Source organism: Argentina anserina, chromosome 5 (assembly GCF_933775445.1).
Source record: "Argentina anserina chromosome 5, drPotAnse1.1, whole genome shotgun sequence".
NCBI classification, from domain to species: domain Eukaryota; kingdom Viridiplantae; phylum Streptophyta; class Magnoliopsida; order Rosales; family Rosaceae; genus Argentina; species Argentina anserina.
In genome coordinates, this window is record NC_065876.1 from 14644137 (window position 1) to 14663865 (window position 19729).

The 19729-nt window shown below is 38.6% G+C and overlaps 2 protein-coding genes across 2 annotated transcripts; one reads left to right on the forward strand and one right to left on the reverse strand.

Moving 5' to 3' along the window:
* The first annotated feature begins 386 nt into the window (after positions 1-386).
* LOC126793212 (LRR receptor-like serine/threonine-protein kinase FEI 2) lies at positions 387-8937 on the forward strand. Its single transcript, XM_050519671.1, has 14 exons — positions 387-583; positions 1127-1347; positions 2017-2152; positions 2525-2596; positions 2695-2766; positions 3379-3450; positions 4135-4206; positions 4292-4363; positions 4675-4772; positions 4966-5133; positions 5233-5565; positions 5722-5967; positions 6139-6272; positions 8277-8937. The coding sequence occupies exons 2-14, from the start codon at positions 1251-1253 to the stop codon at positions 8493-8495; spliced, it is 1791 nt and encodes a 596-aa protein (XP_050375628.1). The 5' UTR covers positions 387-583; positions 1127-1250; the 3' UTR covers positions 8496-8937.
* A 9079-nt stretch (positions 8938-18016) lies between these two features.
* LOC126795576 (aspartic proteinase CDR1) lies at positions 18017-19343 on the reverse strand. The gene is given in 2 exon segments (XM_050522388.1): positions 18017-18830; positions 18832-19343. Coding segments are annotated over 2 exon segments (1326 nt in total).
* Between the last annotated feature and the right edge of the window lie 386 nt (positions 19344-19729).

The following is a 19729-nucleotide window of genomic DNA, read 5'->3' on the forward strand; positions in this document are numbered from 1 at the left end:
CTTCTAATTTGGGCCGTTGTGAATACATGCCAGCACCGAAGATATTCTGAAAAACATCAACTAATTTGAGAAATGAAACCCTGATTTGAGAAAGTAAACAAGAACCGGCTAGACAAAGTGCCGGTCATTAACAGCTACAAACTTTTGTTTTTGCTCTCCATAATAATTGAAAACTCGCCACGTCAGCTTTATGTGCATTACAACTTTCGTGCACCCACACTCTAACGACCCCTACAATTAGGCCAGGCAATTTCCAATTTTAATTTTCCGTTATGGGGAGCGAGACTTAGGTGTCGGTCGATGCCGGCACGTGCGCGTCGTCCACCGCAGGCACGTGCGAGGCCCCCAATCTTTTGTTTTTAATTGGTTGTGCTGATGCCCCCTTTTTAATTCCAGAGCATCTAAATTCCACACACACTCTGCTTAGGCATCACACAAATCTCACAGCCTATTCTCGACTGGTAGTGGCGGAGAGTGCTGCGGTGGCGCTTTGGATTTTTCTCGGCTGGCCTCTGTTTCACATCTCCGGCCTGCATTCGCCTCAGATCGAACCTTCTGCTCCTCCGTCTTCGCCGTTTCTCCGGTAAATTTCCACTTCAATTTTCACCTCGTGTGTTTTGCTTCACCTGTTCTCTTTTCGAGTTTCAAACTGCGTGTGAATATAACCGACGGTAAATTGAAGTGTAATTCACTTTGTTTGAAGCTTGGAGATGAATTTTTGAATGTATTAGTGGATTAGCGAAATTACGTTTCTAATTTTTCATTTGCTATAGTTAGGGATGAGGTTAGTTCATTAGGTATTTTACAGTTTAATTAGTTGTTCAAAGGAGTTTGAATTTGGACTTGAAGTTATATGTAGTTGACTCGATCACTATGTAAAGTAGCTTGGTGACTGTATCGGGATTCTTTTAATTTTTCGATAAGAAATGTAAATTCATTGTGTCTAGCTCAGGTTTGTAGCTGTAGGATGTGATCTGAACATGTGAAGGATTATAAACAGAGTACTTAAAAAGTTAGTTGATGTGCTAGAATGGATAATTGTAATAGATAACTAAAATGTACACCGATGTTAAATCATTTGGTAGATTTACTGAGCTTGTTGCTGAACTAAGTTATTCTCTTCCAGGCATTTGTTTATATTTATTGCATTTTCTGGCTGCTGGATGTCGTCTTCAATTAGAGGGACGTGTCCTAAAGATTGGTGCGCCAGATGAGTTGTAGTAGCTTTATTATGCTCGACAAGTGCCACCATGGGCATGTTTTCGGTGAAATGGAGAGGACTGTGGCTTCTTTACATTCTACTGCTTTATGTTACGGTGAACAAAGGCAGAGCTATCAGTGTTGATGGTAATTTGACATCTCTTATATATGTATGTTTTTCCTTATATTTTGAGTAGTCCACTGTAGAATTATCAACGTACTCATCATCACTATAACAATCAGTGCAATTACCAAACCCTGAAAATTTTCTTTTGCTTAATCTTTTCCATAAGCTTCTGAGGAGTGTGGTTGAAATCACTAATTAGCATAATTGTCTTTTCTTAATCCAAAAATTGCCTGCTATATGCTATGTGCCTGTGTGGTATTACGGTAGTTGGTTAGGTAAAGGCTGAAGGAAGTTGGATATCTTGCATAGTTTGCAAACAAATTTTAATGACCGGCTCACCAGATTTTTCCAGTGAGGCACATTGTCTTTTACTGCTCAGCTTACACTATTGATCAAGCAAAGGAGTTAGACACGGCATAACAAAGTAGCAAAACAATTGTCCTACTACCATATGCTAGGAAGTCATGAATATTGCATAAGTTTACAGCCATATTCATGGTCTGGTGATCTAGATTTTTGAGTGAGGCATATTTGCTTTTACTGGTAAACTTAGCACATTTTGGCTATTGATCAAACGAATGTAGTGAGACATACCACAATCTGCTTTATGTTGGATGTTCTTTCTGTTTTTATTGATCCTATTAGAATGATCAACTTATTATATGTTGAATCTTTTTCCAAATTTGTAGGTGAGGCACTTTTGAGCTTTAGGACAGCAGTTGTTAGTTCGGATGGCGTACTTCTTCGGTGGAGACCAGAAGATCCTGATCCATGTAATTGGAAAGGAGTAAAATGTGAAAATAAGACCAAGAAAGTAATCTACTTGTGAGTTTTCAGCACGCCTCTGATTATGTCTTGTGTTACATGGACTTGTATCTTGGAGTTTAGGTGTATAACATATTCAGGATTTTGCAGTTGGTAATTGGGATGGAGATTCCTTTTGTTCCATATGTTTGCTATACATATTCTGTTTTCTTTCCAGTTGTGAACAATTCCCTCTACGAGTCACCATTGTGGCCTAATTTTCCTTGTTTTATTTGGCCAAGTATGATATTACATGTCGTTTATATGAATCCGGTTCTGAATAAAGTTGTACTTTAATCTAGTGTGTAAATTTTCTAAACAGTTGGTAGTGTATTGGCATCATTGAAGTGTTATTAAAGCTACCAAGTTTGTTTGTCATGACTTATCTTGCAGGAGTCTTGCTGGTCATAAATTGAGTGGATTTATACCTCCTGACTTAGGAAAGCTAGATCAGCTAAAGATTTTGTATGTATCCTGGAGAAATATATTCTCTTTTCTGGTAATTTGTGTTTATCTAGTTTATCAAATATTCTCTTACCGATGGTCTATTGTGTTATCTGTAGAGCTCTTCACAACAACAACTTCTATGGTACTATTCCTTCAGACCTGGGGAATTGCACAAAACTGCAGCGAATGTAAGTACACATCCACCAATTATTAATACGTAAAGTGTGTTCTCACGTTCACTACTATGGTGTTTGGCTGTTTGCTCAATGTTCCCTTTCTCTGTATTTGGAGATTATCAAATGAAGTTATTTGACAAGAAAAATGTTTAATAACAGATATGGACTCTTTTTTTTCTTTTTACCATTCCATCACTGCTAGAAAATGGATTACCAGAGTAATTGATGTCTTTCGGGAAGTGTTTAATTGGTTATCAACCTTTGAGTTTATGCCAGCGTAACTAGTTTGATTCCAATTTAACCTTGAGATCATAGACATTAACTGCATATTAGTGAGTTTTCTTTATCTTTTAATTATTCCATAATAGTTTTTGTTTATTTCAGGTACTGTTAAAGCTTAAAGTTAATTTAAATTCTGCTAATCACCTAATCTTGGAAGCCAACATATCAACATGAACTGAAATTCCTTCACAATGAAAATGACTGGTTGTGTTGTAGATACAACCTACTATATCTTTTACATTTTCTGTAGAAAAAAGATAAATGCTATTGGTATTCATAATTCTGTAGTTTTTGGAGTTGTCCTGTAGGGTCATGCTGAAAAGGTGACTTTTGTTGCTACAGATACTTGCAGGGTAATTACTTAAGTGGATTAATCCCCAGTGATTTGGGAAAGCTGTCTGACCTCCAATATTTGTGAGTTTCTAGTGTCGTAAATCCATTGTTTCTTCTTTTTTATTTACTTACAGTTTGTATATTGTGCATCCTTCAAACTTTTGCATCTTATTTCTGTGTTTCAGGTATTGTTTGTGGGCTGACAAAATTTTCTTCTAAAACAGTGTAGGATATTTCAAGGATGACAATACTAGTTATTAAAAATTATTACTTATTAATGCCTCCAATATTAGTATGAGTAGAGTACTTATTCTTGCCCGCAAAAGACTTCTTTCTCTTATGTGAATCTACTTGAAATTATATTACAGCAATTATGCAATAGACCTTGTGATTCATTTCTATGAAACTGAGAATACATGGATGTTATTAATTCATGATTGATACCTCTAATGTTTTGTCTACAAAAGTTACTCTAGTAATGTTCTTGCTGGGCTTCTAGTAATGTTTTCATATTAATCCCATTTAATTGATGTTATATATTCTCATTCTTAAAAGGTTATTGAGGTGGCATGATATTTTTTTTTTGCTGCATATCACAAACTTTTAACTTTCGGATCTACGCATTATTCTGATGTTGGATTTTTAATAACTGCAGATGTTTTGTTGTCGTAAATAAAGTCCAATTCATCAAATTAATTGGTTCCTGATTCAAGTGTATTTGTTGTTAAAATTTGAAACTCACTATTTTATCTTCCAACATTACAGAGATATTTCAAGTAACTCCCTGAGTGGAAGCGTCCCTCCGTCACTGGGAAAGTTGGATAATCTTGTCACTTTGTGAGTAGCCTAAATTTTCTCTGAAACTCTGGGATTTATTGTGAAGACCAATCTAATATAGTTGTTGTTCGTAAATATTCTGTAGCAATGCATCAAACAACTTTTTGGTTGGACCGATACCAGGCGATGGCATCCTTACCAACTTGCCTGAAAGCTCGTAAGGGCTTCTCATTTTGTAACTTTATGTGTTTGGCATAATCAAAAGCTGATAATTCATGTTGATTCAGGATCCTGGGGATGCTAGTTCATTTCAAACCTCATTGTTTTCTTATTTGTCCTTTCTTTCTTGTCTTCTCCTAAGATGAAATACTTCTATAGAGGGGCCATTGTAAACTATAAAGGTTGAAAAGATTACTCTCATATCATCCCTTCCCTTCTCTCTACTCAGATGGACTTCATTTGCTTATGACCGAAATCTTATTGCATACATTTCCATGTTTAAAAGTGAATTAATACATTTCCCTGTAGGTTTGTTGGAAATCGTGGTTTGTGTGGGAAGCAAATCAATGTGATATGCAAAGATGACAATGGAGCATCTGCTCCTAATTCCCAATCTCCAAACTCAGGTAAGCGTCCTTGGACATGAAATAGAAGGTTTCAATTTTGTTAGCATCCAGAATTTTCTATGGAAGCGTAACTTTTGAAGTTGGTGAACTCCTTGCTAAGATTGATAGTTTCGCTCCAGAAAAGTAATTTGTTTACAAATTCATGTTAATCCAACACCGTCCTTTTTCCATAATTCTGATTTAACTTTTGTAGAACAAAGTCAAGGGGGGAGGAAGAAATACTCTGGTCGGCTACTAATTAGTGCATCAGCAACTGTAGGAGCACTGCTTCTGGTGGCTCTTATGTGTTTCTGGGGTTGCTTTTTGTATAAGAAGTTTGGTAAACTTGACAGTAAAGGTCTAGCAATGGACGTCAGAGAAGGTGATGTTCTTAGCTACATTCTGGGTTATCATTTGATTTACGTTTATAGAGTCAAGTTCATAGATTTCAACATCTATTCTAACTGTCTTGTTTCTTCAGGTGCATCAATTGTTATGTTTCATGGAGATTTGCCGTACTCTTCTAAAGACATCATTAAGAAATTAGAGACTCTAAATGAGGAACACATAATTGGTGTTGGGGGTTTTGGAACAGTGTACAAGCTTGCAATGGATGATGGCAATCTATTTGCACTAAAAAGAATTGTAAAAATGAATGAGGGTTTCGATCGTTTTTTTGAGAGGGAGCTAGAAATTCTTGGAAGTATAAAACACCGCTACTTAGTTAATTTAAGGGGATATTGCAATTCTCCTACATCAAAGTTGTTGATCTATGATTTCCTATCTGGAGGAAGCCTTGACGAAGCACTTCACGGTGAGATGCCTCCCTGGCTTTTATCTTTATTGCTTTTGTCATGCTTACTTGTACATCTGGTACAGTGGAAATGAATTTTTTTAACTTTATTATAGTTTTAACTTGTCAGATAAAAATAATCGTTGAAATACTGATATATTGTAATGCATTGTACAGAAAGATCTGAGCAGCTAGACTGGGATGCGCGCTTGAATATTATAATGGGAGCAGCAAAGGGCTTAGCTTACTTGCATCATGATTGCTCACCCAGGATCATACATCGAGATATAAAGTCGAGCAATATCTTACTCGATGGAAATCTTGAGGCACGAGTTTCTGACTTTGGACTCGCCAAGCTGTTGGAGGACGAAGAATCTCATATTACAACTATTGTCGCTGGAACATTTGGATATCTGGCCCCAGGTAAACGCTGGACATTTGACCAGGCATTCAAATACTTTATACAGTAAGACAGTTTAAGAGAATAAAATATTAGAATATATCTTATCAGAAAAGGAAACTGAAAAAAGAAAATAGAATGTAGTTTATTCGTTACATTTATATACATTCTGAATTATAAGATGTGATTGGCAGAGTATATGCAAAGTGGTAGAGCAACTGAAAAGACTGATGTTTATAGTTTTGGGGTCCTGGTTCTTGAGGTGTTAAGTGGGAAGCGACCCACAGACGCAGCATTCATTGAGAAGGGCCTCAACATCGTTGGCTGGGTATGTCTCTTTTACTACATATAGTGTTGTCAGAAACTTCTCTTTTACTACGTATGTCTCTTATGGAAACCAAATTCTTACAGAAACTTCTCTTTTCCATGGATTTTTAGGATTCAGTTTTTCAGAAATTTGAATTAGGCTTAACCCAGTGATGACATTACGTGCAAAACGACAAATATTGTCTTCCGCGGCTACAGTCTTGGTTGTGGAAAACTGTCGATGCCTATGTTATAACTTGTTGTGTGTCTCGAGTTGTTTTGGATAGTGTAGTATGGTTTCCATGCAGTTTCAATTCTAACAAGGCACTGTTTTAGTAATGGTTTAGAATATTTTGTAGGTATCTTTCCAGTTACTGAACTTGGTAAACAGACCTTAAGGCTCAGTTTGGTAATGCGTTATGGGGACCAAAAGTACTTAATTTCAACATGTTATATACATTTGTGTTTGTTAAGGACATAAAATCTGCGTTTTAAAAAAGCAATGGGCTCATTGACCGTGATTTAATAGGGGTATGAGTTGCTTGTTTACAACTGATTTCTTTATCTCCATGCAGAGACAACAGTATGATGAAACTTCTAAAATGTCAACTTTGTCCATCCATTCTCTGAAAAGGATTCTTTTAAATTTGTTTTGCATTCTTCTATCTCCCCTCTTGTTTCTTCTTAATCCTCAATGAAAACCAGTTTGAGCCATTTATTCAATTCTTATTGTTTTTCCATCCTCTTAGATGCGAGGTATATACCAAAAGCCAATAATCCAGCATCCAAAATTCTTCGTGTTTCACTCCCTTACCAATCTTGTAGGCTTCTTATTCTGGGTTCTGCTACCAAAAGCTCTAAATGATACTTTGTAATTCCAATTATTCATCTTCATCTCTTTTCTCTATCTTAGTTCTTGTTTGAGATTAAACTACCGGCTGATTTAATTCTTGAAATTTTACTCTCTTTTTTCGATTAGTTTTCGGTAGAAGATTCATGTTGATTCCAGTTTTGTCAGTACCTTCAGGAAGAACCATGTCCATTTTAGTTATTTATGCTTCTCAGCTATTATTTACTAAATGTTCTCACCATAAATTTTAGACTCGTTTTACTTTCAAGACGGTAGTTTACCAAACATATTATCAATTTATTTTACAGCTGATTATGTTTACAACTGATATATAATACTGCTGGCACTGGATATTCTTCAATACCAAGCTAAGCCTAACGTGTTTGTGCCATCAAATGTGCTTGAGCACTAAAATAATTATATACTTCTTGAAATACGTTCTTAATTTAATGAGCTCGCAGAAATGAGGCCTTTGATTGTAAAATTCTTGTGAGTGGCCGAATGTTAGCTAGTTTAGCCGTCTTATCTTTGAAAGGAAACTTATCATTAAACAAGCAATAGGGAAGGGCAATCAAGTTTGAAAGTACAGAGGATTATACGTCTGAAATTAACTGCAATAGGAAGGGCAAAGGAAGAAATGGGTGATGTGGATAGTTAACTTCAGGTGTTTGTAATTAGGACCATAAAGATGCTGGTGGTAAAATGTGAGGCTGATATAGTTCTTGTTCTGGGAATGGCTGTTACTGGAGGGATGGGCTATCTTCAGTAGAAGGTAAAAATTGTTGGAAAGAAAGCTAAAGGTCTTGGTAGGAGAGAAATATGAGCTTTGAGGGAAAATTAAGGGAGTGGTTTTGGAGGAACTTCCTGAAACTACTGGACAATAAATTAGGACATGCTTTACACCTTTCTTTTGACACATTTTGCACCAATTTGGGAATGATATGGCTATATACATTTGGTTTTTGTATGTGCAATTTAAGTAGTCTATTATGTGAGCCTTTTTTAAAATACCCTTGAGAACGAGCTTTCCATTCTTGGTAGCTAGAGTTTTTCAATTTTTTTTTCTTCATGAGACCGAAGGTTTCGGGAATCATATCTTATGATAACACCTAAGACCATAATCGGAGTTGTCCTTCCAAGAAAATCTTCTAATATATTTATTAATGCACTTTGCAGTTAAATTTTCTGATCACAGAGGATAGGCAAAGAGACATTGTTGATTCGCAGTGTGAAGGAGTGCAAGCTGAAAGCCTTGATGCCTTGCTCTCTGTTGCCATTCAATGTGTTTCTTCAAGTCCAGAAGACCGACCGACCATGCACAGGGTGGTCCAGCTGCTTGAATCTGAGGTTATGACACCATGCCCTAGTGATTTCTACGATTCCAACTCTGATTGATGTGAAAAGTTGTGATTTGCATATACGTCGCACAAACTGCAAACAGTTGGAGCATTGGACGGGCCCGAATCTGCAAAGGTACAGTGTCAGTTTCGTTTGTTCAATTTTCTCAGATGACCTTCGTCCTAGCAATTTATTGATCATCTGTTAGATATCTGTCCCCATTGTTCTCATATCGGATGAATGCTTCCAACTCTTCTCCATGTGGATGATAATTCCACATGGTCGAGTCATTTATCGATTGTTCTCTTTTGTTGTTGCAAGTCCACTTGCCTTCTCTACACTTGTATATGATAATGATATGAACGATGGAAAGGTGGCCTCTTCACGAGTGATTCTCGTTGATGTCATTTTGTAAAATATGATTTTATGACAATAATCAGTTAGATGAATATATATAAGTAGCGTCCGAGGCCATCATGGTTTCTCTGTTGTAATCTTACATTTTTCCATACAAAGTCAATCATCAATTCTGCTCTAAATTTGGTTCACATTACAGAAACTAACAGCATTTGCCATTTGGTAGCAAATAGTTTGGTCTCAAAACTCATTCCGAGATGTTTTGATCAACCGTAGCAAGGATTGCAAAGGCACTTTAGGGGGTTTAGGGTGTTGACGTGAGGCCGTAGACGACCTAAATATGCAATTCCCACATGGTTCTTTAGTTAGTCACTTAGTCTCAAGTCCCAAGTTCCTAACCGTAGTTTGTAATTTTGTATGTGCCTACTTGGGCAGCAAGTGACTTTTCCGGCCCTAGCTGCGCGCCTGCATTACCTCACCTCACCGCAGGCCCTCCGGCAACCTACTGTACCGTCTTGTGCCGCAGCAATCTTTCTTGGAAGTTGAAACTGTTGATGCACATTGTAAATGAGGAAACTCCAAGGGCCTTGGTAGACATGTTATTGCTATATGCAAAGAAACAAAATTTTGTTTTCTCATCAAAAACCCTAACTGTAATGTCACCGATGCCACTCAAGCCCTCTTGGTTCCGATGACAACCTCTGTTCTTCCCATGGGGGTTGCACTATTATGCTGACACGATTTTCCGGCACGCCTACGTACATATTCTGCTCATCATACTGACGCAAAGATTGAGGAACATGGCACTAACAATACATGAAGGTTCACAGGTACCTATGGCTTTGCTAATAGGAGTGCCAATCTTTGATAGCAGGGGATTTCAATATCAAGTGATGTGTTGCGGCAGACAACTCTGGTGCCCTTCCTAGATCTAACGCTGCACCGGACTTATTTTACAACACCATCACTGATTGTGGATTCGTAGTTGTGAAACTTACAGGCAAACAAGTATGGAAAGGAGCAACGTGCTTGTAGTCAAAAAAAATTCTCTACAAGACTACGGCTTCCAGTACCTTACAGTGCGCTCATGAAGCTAGAGTTTCTGGTGCTCCTGGCAGACAATGACATTGGGATGAAAAATTCCTTGAAGACAAGGTGGCCGACGTCCTCCTTGGTTCACAACATATGCTTTGTGTCACGGCGAATGTGACTCAATTTGATAGCACCATTTGTTTTAGAATGTCTGGAGAAAAGTGAGACTTGATAGTTTGGATGATTAAGAATTAAAGATGGTTATTTCTAGAGCCTTGATCACTTTTAAGAATGCTGAATAGCTCCGCATCTCTATCATCGAGATCGCATTGTCAAGCGATCAGAGATGAATCAAAACCACCAGTCCACCAGGGTGGAGGCTGAAATGAATTGTGATCATATCCAAATTTGTTTAAGGTCAAATGGTGATCATATCTTGTACTCAAAAGTAGACCTAAAACTTAAAACGATTTGTTTAGCAATTAGCACTAAAAAATCTCAAAACTGATAACTAGGCAAAGAGCGAATCCTTCCCTTTACTTGAGAACTGCTTGGCGCCAACGACTTCCGCTTAGGATGCTCCTCAATTACAAACATAAGATTTGGAGTTCAGAAAATTTGAGGAAGTTTTCGGAGTTCAGACATTTCACGGGAAAAGGTAGGACACATTAATTGCTTTATTACCCTCAAATAATACAAAGATATATATATATATATATATATATATATATATTTAGATATGCACAAACAATGCTAGCCATAAAGGGCCAAGCATTTCATCCAACTTGAGAGACTATTATACAGCCAAAATCGTATGTACATACAGTTTATACCGAGTTTAGTATAGGATATGCGAACTGAAGATTGTTGAGATGAACATGCTTACAATAATTTGCTCACCAGTGCTTTTTCCTGCTTCTCTATATATGCAGATGGAAACCACCCAGCATTCCCATTGCATTTCCCTTCAGACCATCCATTAGGGCCCACCTATAAAACAAACGAAAAGAAAGTATATAAAATACTACATATTAAATAAAAGCAGAAAAGAAACTGATAAGAATTCTTTCTACGGTGGCTTTGCAATTGTACAATTATCTGTTTCATCTAGTAAATTGACAGGTCGCATTCAAAGGTTGAAACAAATACTCAGATGATATACTTCCAGCTCCAGAAAATGAAAAACTCAAATAATCTAGTCATCCCTTTCCCATTAATCATCCAAAATGAAAGGTTACTGGAACTAGCAGCGGTTGAAGTACCTCACGAACCACAACATAATCATCAATTGAGAGATTTAACTCTCCATCTGCTTGAGCATCAAATGGATGTATAGCCTGCATATGATATAGTAACTAATATCAAAGTTTCATGTATGATTCAGCAACTCTTGTGATGAAATGAGACTGCATTTGCTCCAACACCCTGTTAGTACTCAAAATCGCAGACACCATGATAAAAATTAGGCATTTAATTTCACTATCTATTAGCCATCTTGCTCTACTTTCGACGTCTTCTTCCAGTTTTCATCTCGGTTGATATCAAAGATGCGTAATTTGATACAACAATCCAAAAAGGCGTGAATTTTGGTCAATGTTTGCAACTATTAAACAGAAACAACCCAAAACTTGAATATTCCACATACATCAAAATCAGTCTAAAACCAAAACCAACAGGACAATCCAAAAGAAGTTAACTTGGCCATTGTACCAGAAAAACCAAACTGAACAAAGGAGACAAAAAGAAAGAGTTAGAAGCTAAGCTAAGTTGAAGGGAATCAGTCGAGCTGGACAGAGATAGAAGCAGATATGAATGAGCAGACCTGCTGTTGCTTAGCGACTTGCTCCCTGAGCTTGGTGGCTTGCTTCCGTATGGACTCCATAAACAGCAGAGAAAGCTATCTAACTAAGCTAAGATTGATCGGTCTGAGAGAAGAGTCGTTCTGGCTTTTTGAAGGGGACAGAGAGAAACAAGAAAATGAATATTAGAAAAAGTGGGGACTTTTTGGTTTTGTTCCTTTTAGAAGTGATGGAATATGAGCCCGTTTCCTCTTCACCGGTGATTCTAGTTACACCTCAAAAAGAATAAGGATTACATTATTGAAGTGGTAAACATTTGATACTCAAAATTTGCTATTATGTATTGAGTATTTGAATATTAGGGCCTGTATCGGGATGACTCCCATGGGTCATAAGAACTAGCATCCGGCAGTATACACAAGTCGGTGGAAGTGGCAGTGGTTAATGAACAAAACTTCCACGAAATAGGATGGTGAAACGAGGAAACTTCTCGTTGCATAGAATCTGCTACGTAGGTAAACGAAGGGGAAGAAGACTCTGATAGGGTCAATCACTTCTTAAGGGAGGTGAGAAAACTATGTGATGTTCACATGAGTAAATCAAGCACACATTAATTGATGACCCATTAATTGATGAAGTTGATTTTGTTAAAACTTGGAGCAGCATTTGTTAAAGGTAAGAAACAAATCTACAACCTTATAGTGGTAGGTGACTGATTTGTTTGACAAATAAAGAAGAATGCATTGATGAGCATGTCAACATTGAGCATGAATCAAGGAACAAGCTTGACTTTCCTTCCATGCTTGTTACATGCAAATACATGAATTGCACAAAGATGTTTGCCTATATAAATGCATGAGAAATGGTGCAATAAACATAGAATAACAATAAGGGAGAGATCATCTTGTGTGTGAACAAGAGTGAGAGATAGAGAGAAAACTCCAAGTAGAGAGTTTTGGGTGTGTAACAAAATAAAGTGTGTGAGAGTGTATACATTCAAGTGTGAGTCTTGAAGTAGTGTTTCTCTCGGTATAACCTTTCTTCGTATAATGGAGGTTTTTTTATTGTTGCTACCCGTGGACATAAGCACTTTGCCAAACCACGTTAAATCCCGGTGTTCTATATCATTTTTATTTTTCACTTGTGGTTGTGAGTTATTTCGATTTCTATTCTACTGTTCATTCTTTCGCATTCCCTAACAGTGGTATCAGAACTCCTGGTCTGACTGGGAGTTGCTAGAATGGAAGGATCACATAGTACCATGATCAGACTCAACCACTCCAATTGGATTACCTGGAAGCCGAGAATGGAGGATATTCTCTATTGTAAAGATTTACATGAGCCGATCGAGGGAGACGATGCCAAGCCAAGTGAGATTTCACCAGCAATTTGGACGAAGATGAACCGCAAAGTTATCGGTCATATTCGTGAATGGGTGGACGATAGTGTGTTTCACCATATTGCCAATGAAACCAGCGTGCATGAGCTTTGATTGAAGCTGGAGTCCTTATTTGAGAAAAAGACTACTGCCAAGAAAGTTTTTCTCATTAAAGTGCTCGTTAACATGAAGTATCGAGGAGGCGTTCGAGTGACCGTGCACCTCAAAAACTTTCAGAGTGTACTCAATCAATTAGCCACGATGAGCATGAAGATTGATGATGAGTTACAAGCGTTGTTGCTGCTCGAGTCGTTACCAGATAGCTGGGAGACATTTGTTGTCATTGTAAGTAACTCTACTCCTAATGGTGTATTATCTATGGAAAATATTAAAGATAATATGTTGAACGAAGAAACACGAAGGAGTTCTTCATCAAGTTCAGAAAATTGTCAATTCTTCGTTGCAGAAAGGAGAGTAAGGAGTAAGAGCAAAGGACCCAGAGGTCACAAAAGGAGTCTGAGCAAATCTAGAACAAGGTTCAACGGAAAGTGTCATCATTGTGGTCTTCCAGGCCACATGAAGAAAAATTTTAACAAATTGAAGCGGGAATTCAAAGAAGCGAGAGAATACGCTTCTCATCAACAAAAGGAGGACACAAACAATGTTGCTGCTGCGGTGTCTCATGATGAGTGTGAGTTCCTATCACTTGGAGGTGAATGTCTAGTAGTAGATATTGTTGGAGTTCAATGGATCATTGATTTTGGAGCCTCGTTTCATGCCACCTCTCACGTAGAGTTCTTCACTACGTATGAAGCATGTGACTTTGATAAAGTGAAGATGTGCAATGACAGCTACTCCAATATTGCTGGATTTGGAGATATTTGCTTGCAGACAAAAATGAGATGTTAGTTATTGTTGAAAGATGTGAGACATGTTCATGGTCTACGTCTCAATCTTATGTCAACTGGTGTACTTAATCGACAAGGCTTTCATCATCATGGTGGTGATGGAAAATTGAAGCTTACCAAGGGATCTCTTGTAGTTTCCAGAGGAAAAATGTGTTGCACACTCTACAAGACCTATGAAAAGATATGCAAGAGTGAGTTGAATGCAGTCGAGGAATCTTCTCCGAGTTTGTGGCATAGACGTCTTGGCCACATGAGTGAGAAAGGACTGCAGTTGTTGGCAAAGAAGTCGCTAATTCATGTTGCCAAAGGTAACTCACTAGACTCTTTTGATTATTGTTTATTTGGTAAGCATAAGAAAATTAGTTTTTCAAAGACTATCACTAGGAAAGAAAATATTCTAGATCTTGTACATTCAGATGTGTGTGATCCGATGGAAGAAGAATCATTAGGTATGCATAAGTATTTTGTTACTTATATTGATGATGATTCACGAAAGGTTTGGGTTTATTTGTTGAAATCCAAAGACCAGGTGTTACAGACGTTTACAATTTTCCACGCAATGGTGGAAATGGAGATTGGAAGAAAATTAAAGTGCATTCGTAGTGATAATGGCGGATAGTACATAGCGCTCGAATTTAGATATTATTGTGCAAAGCATGGCATCAGACATGAGAAGACAGTTCCTGGCACCCCTCAACATAATGAGCGGACGAACCGTACCATTATGGAGAAAATCAGATGCATGTTGAAGATGACAAAATTATCAAAAGAATTTTGGGGAGAAGCTGTGAAGACTGCGTGCTACCTAATCAACAGAGCACCATGTGTACTTTTAGAATTTAAGACTCCAAATGAAGTCTGGATCGGGAAAGATGCATCATACTCACATTTGAGAGTATTTGGATATAAAGCATTCACACTTGTATCCAAGGAGCAGAGGAAAAAGCTGGATGATAAGGCAACAACATGCATATTTTTCAGCTATGGTGAAGAAGAGTTTGGCTACCGGTTGTGGAATCCAAAGACTAAAAAATTCATAAGAAGCAGAGATATGGTGTTCCTTGAAGACCAATCTATTGAATATTTCGACAAAAAGGTACTACCACAACATGTGATAGTCGCATTTATGATTCACCGTTGCATCAGGAATCCAATGTTGGACTGCAAGGTGATAGAGTTGAAAATGTACATGACATGGGGACATGGGAGATGCTAAAGTCGAAGATGAAGGGGAGTTTGATCAGGGGTGCGAGCATGAATCTAGAGGTGGAGCAGATGGACGTGGAGACTGCATTTTTTCATGGTGATTTAGATGAAGAAATATATATGGAGCAACCAGAAGGCTTCAAAGTCAATGGAAAATGAGCATATGGTTTGCAAGTTGAAGAAAAACATGTACGGATTGAAGCAAGCACTAAGACAATGGTATAAGAAGTTTGACTCTTTCATGGTGAGTCATGAAAGAGAACGTCAGCAGATCCATGTGTTTATATTCAATAATCCGCTGGAGGTAATTTTATCATCTTACTACTTTATGTAGATGATATGTTAATTGTTGACAAAGATACTGCTATGATTCAGCAGTTAAATGAAGATTTATCAAAGTCCTTTGATATGAAGGATTTGGGACCAGCCAAGCAGATTGTGGGCATGAAGATTGCCCGTGATCGTGGGAACAAGAAATTGTGGTTATCACAAGAAAAGTACATTGAGAAGGTACTAGAGCGTTTCCACATAGAGAAAGCTAAACCAGTTGCTACTCCACTTGCTAGTCACATGAATCTCAGCTCAAAGCAGAGTCCTACGAGTCAGAAGGAGGAGGAAGAAATGGCACAGTCTCATATGCCTCAGCAGTAGGGAGATTGATATATGCGAAGGTTTGTACTAGACCAGACATAACACATGCAGTTGGTATTGTTAGCAGATTCTTATCTAATCCAAGCAAGGAGCACTGGAATGCTGTCAAGTGGATTCTGAGATACTTGCGAGGAACTTCAAAGATGAGTCTATGTTTTGGAAGTGGCAAGTATAAATTAGTTGGCTACACAGATGCAGATATGTCCGGGGATATTGACACGAGACAGTCCACATCCGGATACATGATCACGTTTTCAGGGGGAGCTGTCTCGTGGCAATCAAAGCTACAAAAATGTGTTGTTTTGTCAACTACAGAAGTAGAGTATATTGCAGCTACGGAAGCGTGCAAAACTCTTGTTGTGTATGACCCAATTCATGTAGGAATCTCTTAAACCACAAAATATCTTTGCTTGCATTGTGACAGTCAAAGAGCGATTCACTTGAGCAAAAATTCGAGTGTTCACTCGAGGTCAAAGCACATTGATGTGAGGTATCACTGGATACCTGATGTGCTGAAGAAAATTCATATAGACAAGAACAGTTCGGATATGATGACGAAGTCACTATCGAAGGAGAAGTTCGAGTTCTGCAGAAGCGCGTCTGGAATGGCGCATCCCTCCATCTAAGTCGGGAGGGGGAGATTGATAGGGTCAATCCCTCCTTACTGGAGGTGAGAAAACTATGTTATATTCACATGAGTAAATCAAGCACACCTATTGCTTTGGTGACCAATTAATTGATGGAGTTGATTTTGTTGAAACTTGGATCAGCATTTGTTGAAGGTAAGAAACAAATCTATAACCTTATGGTGGTTGGTGGCTAATTTGTTTAACAAAGAAAGAAGAATGCATTGATGAGCATGGCGACATTGAGCATGAATCAAAGAACAAGATTGACTTTGCTTCCATGCATGTTACATGCAAATGCATAAATTGCACAAAGATGTTTGCTTATATAAGTGCATGAGAAATGGTGCAATAAACATAGAAGAACAATAAGGGAGAGATCATCTTGTGTGTGATCAAGAGTGAGAAATAGAGAGAAAACTTCAAGTAGAGAATTTTGTGTGTGTAGCAAAATAAAGTGTGTGAGAGTGTATCCCTTCAAGTGTGAGTCTTAAAGTAGTGTCTCTCTCGGTGTAACCTTTATTCGTATAGTGAATATTTTTTATTGTTGTTTCCCGTGGACGTAGGCACTTTGTCAAACCACGTTAAATCCCGGTGTTCTCTATCATTTTTATTTTTTGCTTGTGGTTGTGAGTTATTTCGATTTCTATTCTACAGCTCAATCTTCCGCATTCCCCAACAAACTGATCATCCAACTTAAATTCCAACATGGTTCCAAAATATGGAGCTGCATGATATTCGACCACTATAAAAAGAGATCGACGGTTCTGCTTCATCAATCAATGTGGGCAGCTGTGTTGGCCTTGGTTTCTGATTCAAAGTCGCAACCCTTGGTTCTGGAAAAGATGTTACGCTAGATTGACACTCGGGTGATGACCTTCAAAAAAATTGCCGCTACAAAATGAGAGGCGATAGAAGTGGACTTTGTCGCTTCAGTATGCTGGGGCAGCGAACTTCGACTGCCCATACTGAAGCGACGACCTTATTTCGGTAATTATGAGAAACAATTCTTCTAAGACGGTCGTGGCTGCATGATATTGTAAAATTGTAATCCTCATTGATTTCTATTGTGTACAATTGGTGATATTTATAGGCACCTTATGCATTACAATTGGTGATTTTTATATTGTAGAGAATCCTGTGATTTAGTTTATACTTTTTTTTCTTCCAAAACCACTCCTTGAATATTCTGATATCTACCCAACATCAAAATCCTGCTGGGATCCTATATAACTCGATCAATTTTATATCTAAGAACAAGTTAAATTATTTACTTATGGATGGAGCTGTAAATTTATGCCCTAAACACAAGCCAAAGAAGATCAATTTGTGTGTACGTACGTTGGTCACTTACTCACTTGATTCACTCTATATCGGTTTATGCGATCTGCATAACGAAAGATGGTTTCAAACTTTCAAATTGTAAGCGGAGATTAAATTTCATGAGATTTCTACCAGATGAGAAAGAAATACCTAAAATTCAGTTTCAACGTCAAACAAAATGCCATACTTCATTGGATCACTTAAGTGGCTCTAAGCATAAAAAAGAAAGCTAGCTATAGCAAACTAAAATAACATTCTGATCATCATAGAATTTATATCATAATCAAGTTTCATCTGATTAACGATGCTTAGTGCAATCAGTTGGCTTGAAGGAAACAGTTCTCTCGTCTAGGTCATAGCCCACCAGGAAGTTGATCTGAGCCAGGTTCCCAAATATGGCCACATCATCGGACGGAATCATTGTAAAGCAAACCATGTCATCCTCCACCCTCGCAAACGTGTTCAAAGCGTTCAACTTAACGTCAGCCCCACCGCTAAAATGTGCCGTTATAAACGGTACACCAATGTGATCTCTCTTGCTCTTAAAACAAATACTCAAAACGCCTCTAGGATCACTAACTCTCTCTGCATTAATAGCTGACTCGAGAGCCGAAACGACGTCGTCGTGGAAGCCAGGCGGCAGAAGGGTCAATGTAGTACCAGAATCAATTATAATGTTACCCTCACTTTCGTCGATGGCCTTGTTTGATGGGCTCTTGTAGAGTAACTTCTTTTTTCCTACGCTAATGGCCTCGAGCGTGAGATAGTAGAGCGTGTTGGGCTGTTTGGAGACTAGAAAAGTTGATACGGCGCCGGCGCCGGAGACAATGCTAGCTGTGCCGAAACTGATCTTGCTCGCTTCATTTGATTTGGCACCGTTGGGAACCAAGCAATAGGAGAACTTCCCTCCGTCTGTCGATTTTGATAACTGAGAAATGAAAGAAAGTGGACCGCCACCGAGACCTATCAGACCGGAGCCGGACTCGTCGAAAGTGCCACCGTTATCATGGCCGCAACCGAAGATGATCTCGGAAAGGGAGACCTTATGGCTGGAGGTTGATCCGATAACGAAGGTTTCCTTAGCTAAACTTCCACGTGTGTAGGAGCGGTCCGTAATGGTAGCTGTACTGGCATGTGTCTTGGCCGTCGGAAGACTCGGCAGCGGTGGCACAGGTGGCTTGATCGAGGTCGGAGCATGAGCTGGACTGGCATGGTAGGGTTTTGTAGGTAGATGAGCGGGCCGGGTCAAAGAGGGGAGGGTTTTGGTCGAAGCACTGCTTGCATGGCTTGCATTGGGTCCATATGAGGTCACTGCCGGTGTCGGCTGTTCCGAGGACTTGCACCGGTGGGGTTCCAACAGAGACGTTCATGAGATACTCCCTGGAGCTCGAGAACACTGTTGACTCGACTGTGGGGATGGTTGTGGCGCGTGTTAAGCGAGAGGCGCGTGCAATGGAGCGGAGAAATGAATCGCGGAGACGGTGGAAGTTGATGGTTGAAGAATCATAGGAGGGAGAGAGTTGGGAGTCGCGGTGGATGAGATAGAGGGTGAAAGAAGTTGTAATAGTGGTAGTGGCAATCACTAATATAAGAAGAGCGAAGCATGCAAGAGTTGGTGAGGCCATAATGAACTTGAATTAGGAGGATGATAATCGATGAAGATGGATTGATGGTGGTGATAGAATTGCTTGGTGGTATTTATAGGGATGATTTGGGAGGTCAAGAGGGCAACGTAATAATTCCTCACGTACTACAATGGAAAATTCTAGTAGTCTATATATAATGGTAGATTATTATTATTACATAGATGGATGTTTATGGTGATTTTCAATGTGGCAAATATGTGGAAGTGGTGATTCATTCATAAGAACCGTCATGGGTGATCGATTGAATGGAGGTGTTAACTAAGAAAGAATGGAAGAGTTGACTAAGAAAAAAATGGAGAGTCAAGAACTCAAAAGTTCATTAACTAGCTTCCTCTCATTGACCGAAAAAAAAACAGGTTCCTCTC

Bases quoted from the DNA above. Each gene is read 5' to 3' on its own strand.
- LOC126793212 (XM_050519671.1), top strand. From the start codon at position 1,251: ATGGGCATGTTTTCGGTGAAATGGAGAGGACTGTGGCTTCTTTACATT. The intron at 2,767-3,378 runs GTAAGTACACAT...TTGTTGCTACAG, and splicing joins TGCACAAAACTGCAGCGAAT to ATACTTGCAGGGTAATTACT. The intron at 4,773-4,965 runs GTAAGCGTCCTT...TAACTTTTGTAG, and splicing joins TTCCCAATCTCCAAACTCAG to AACAAAGTCAAGGGGGGAGG.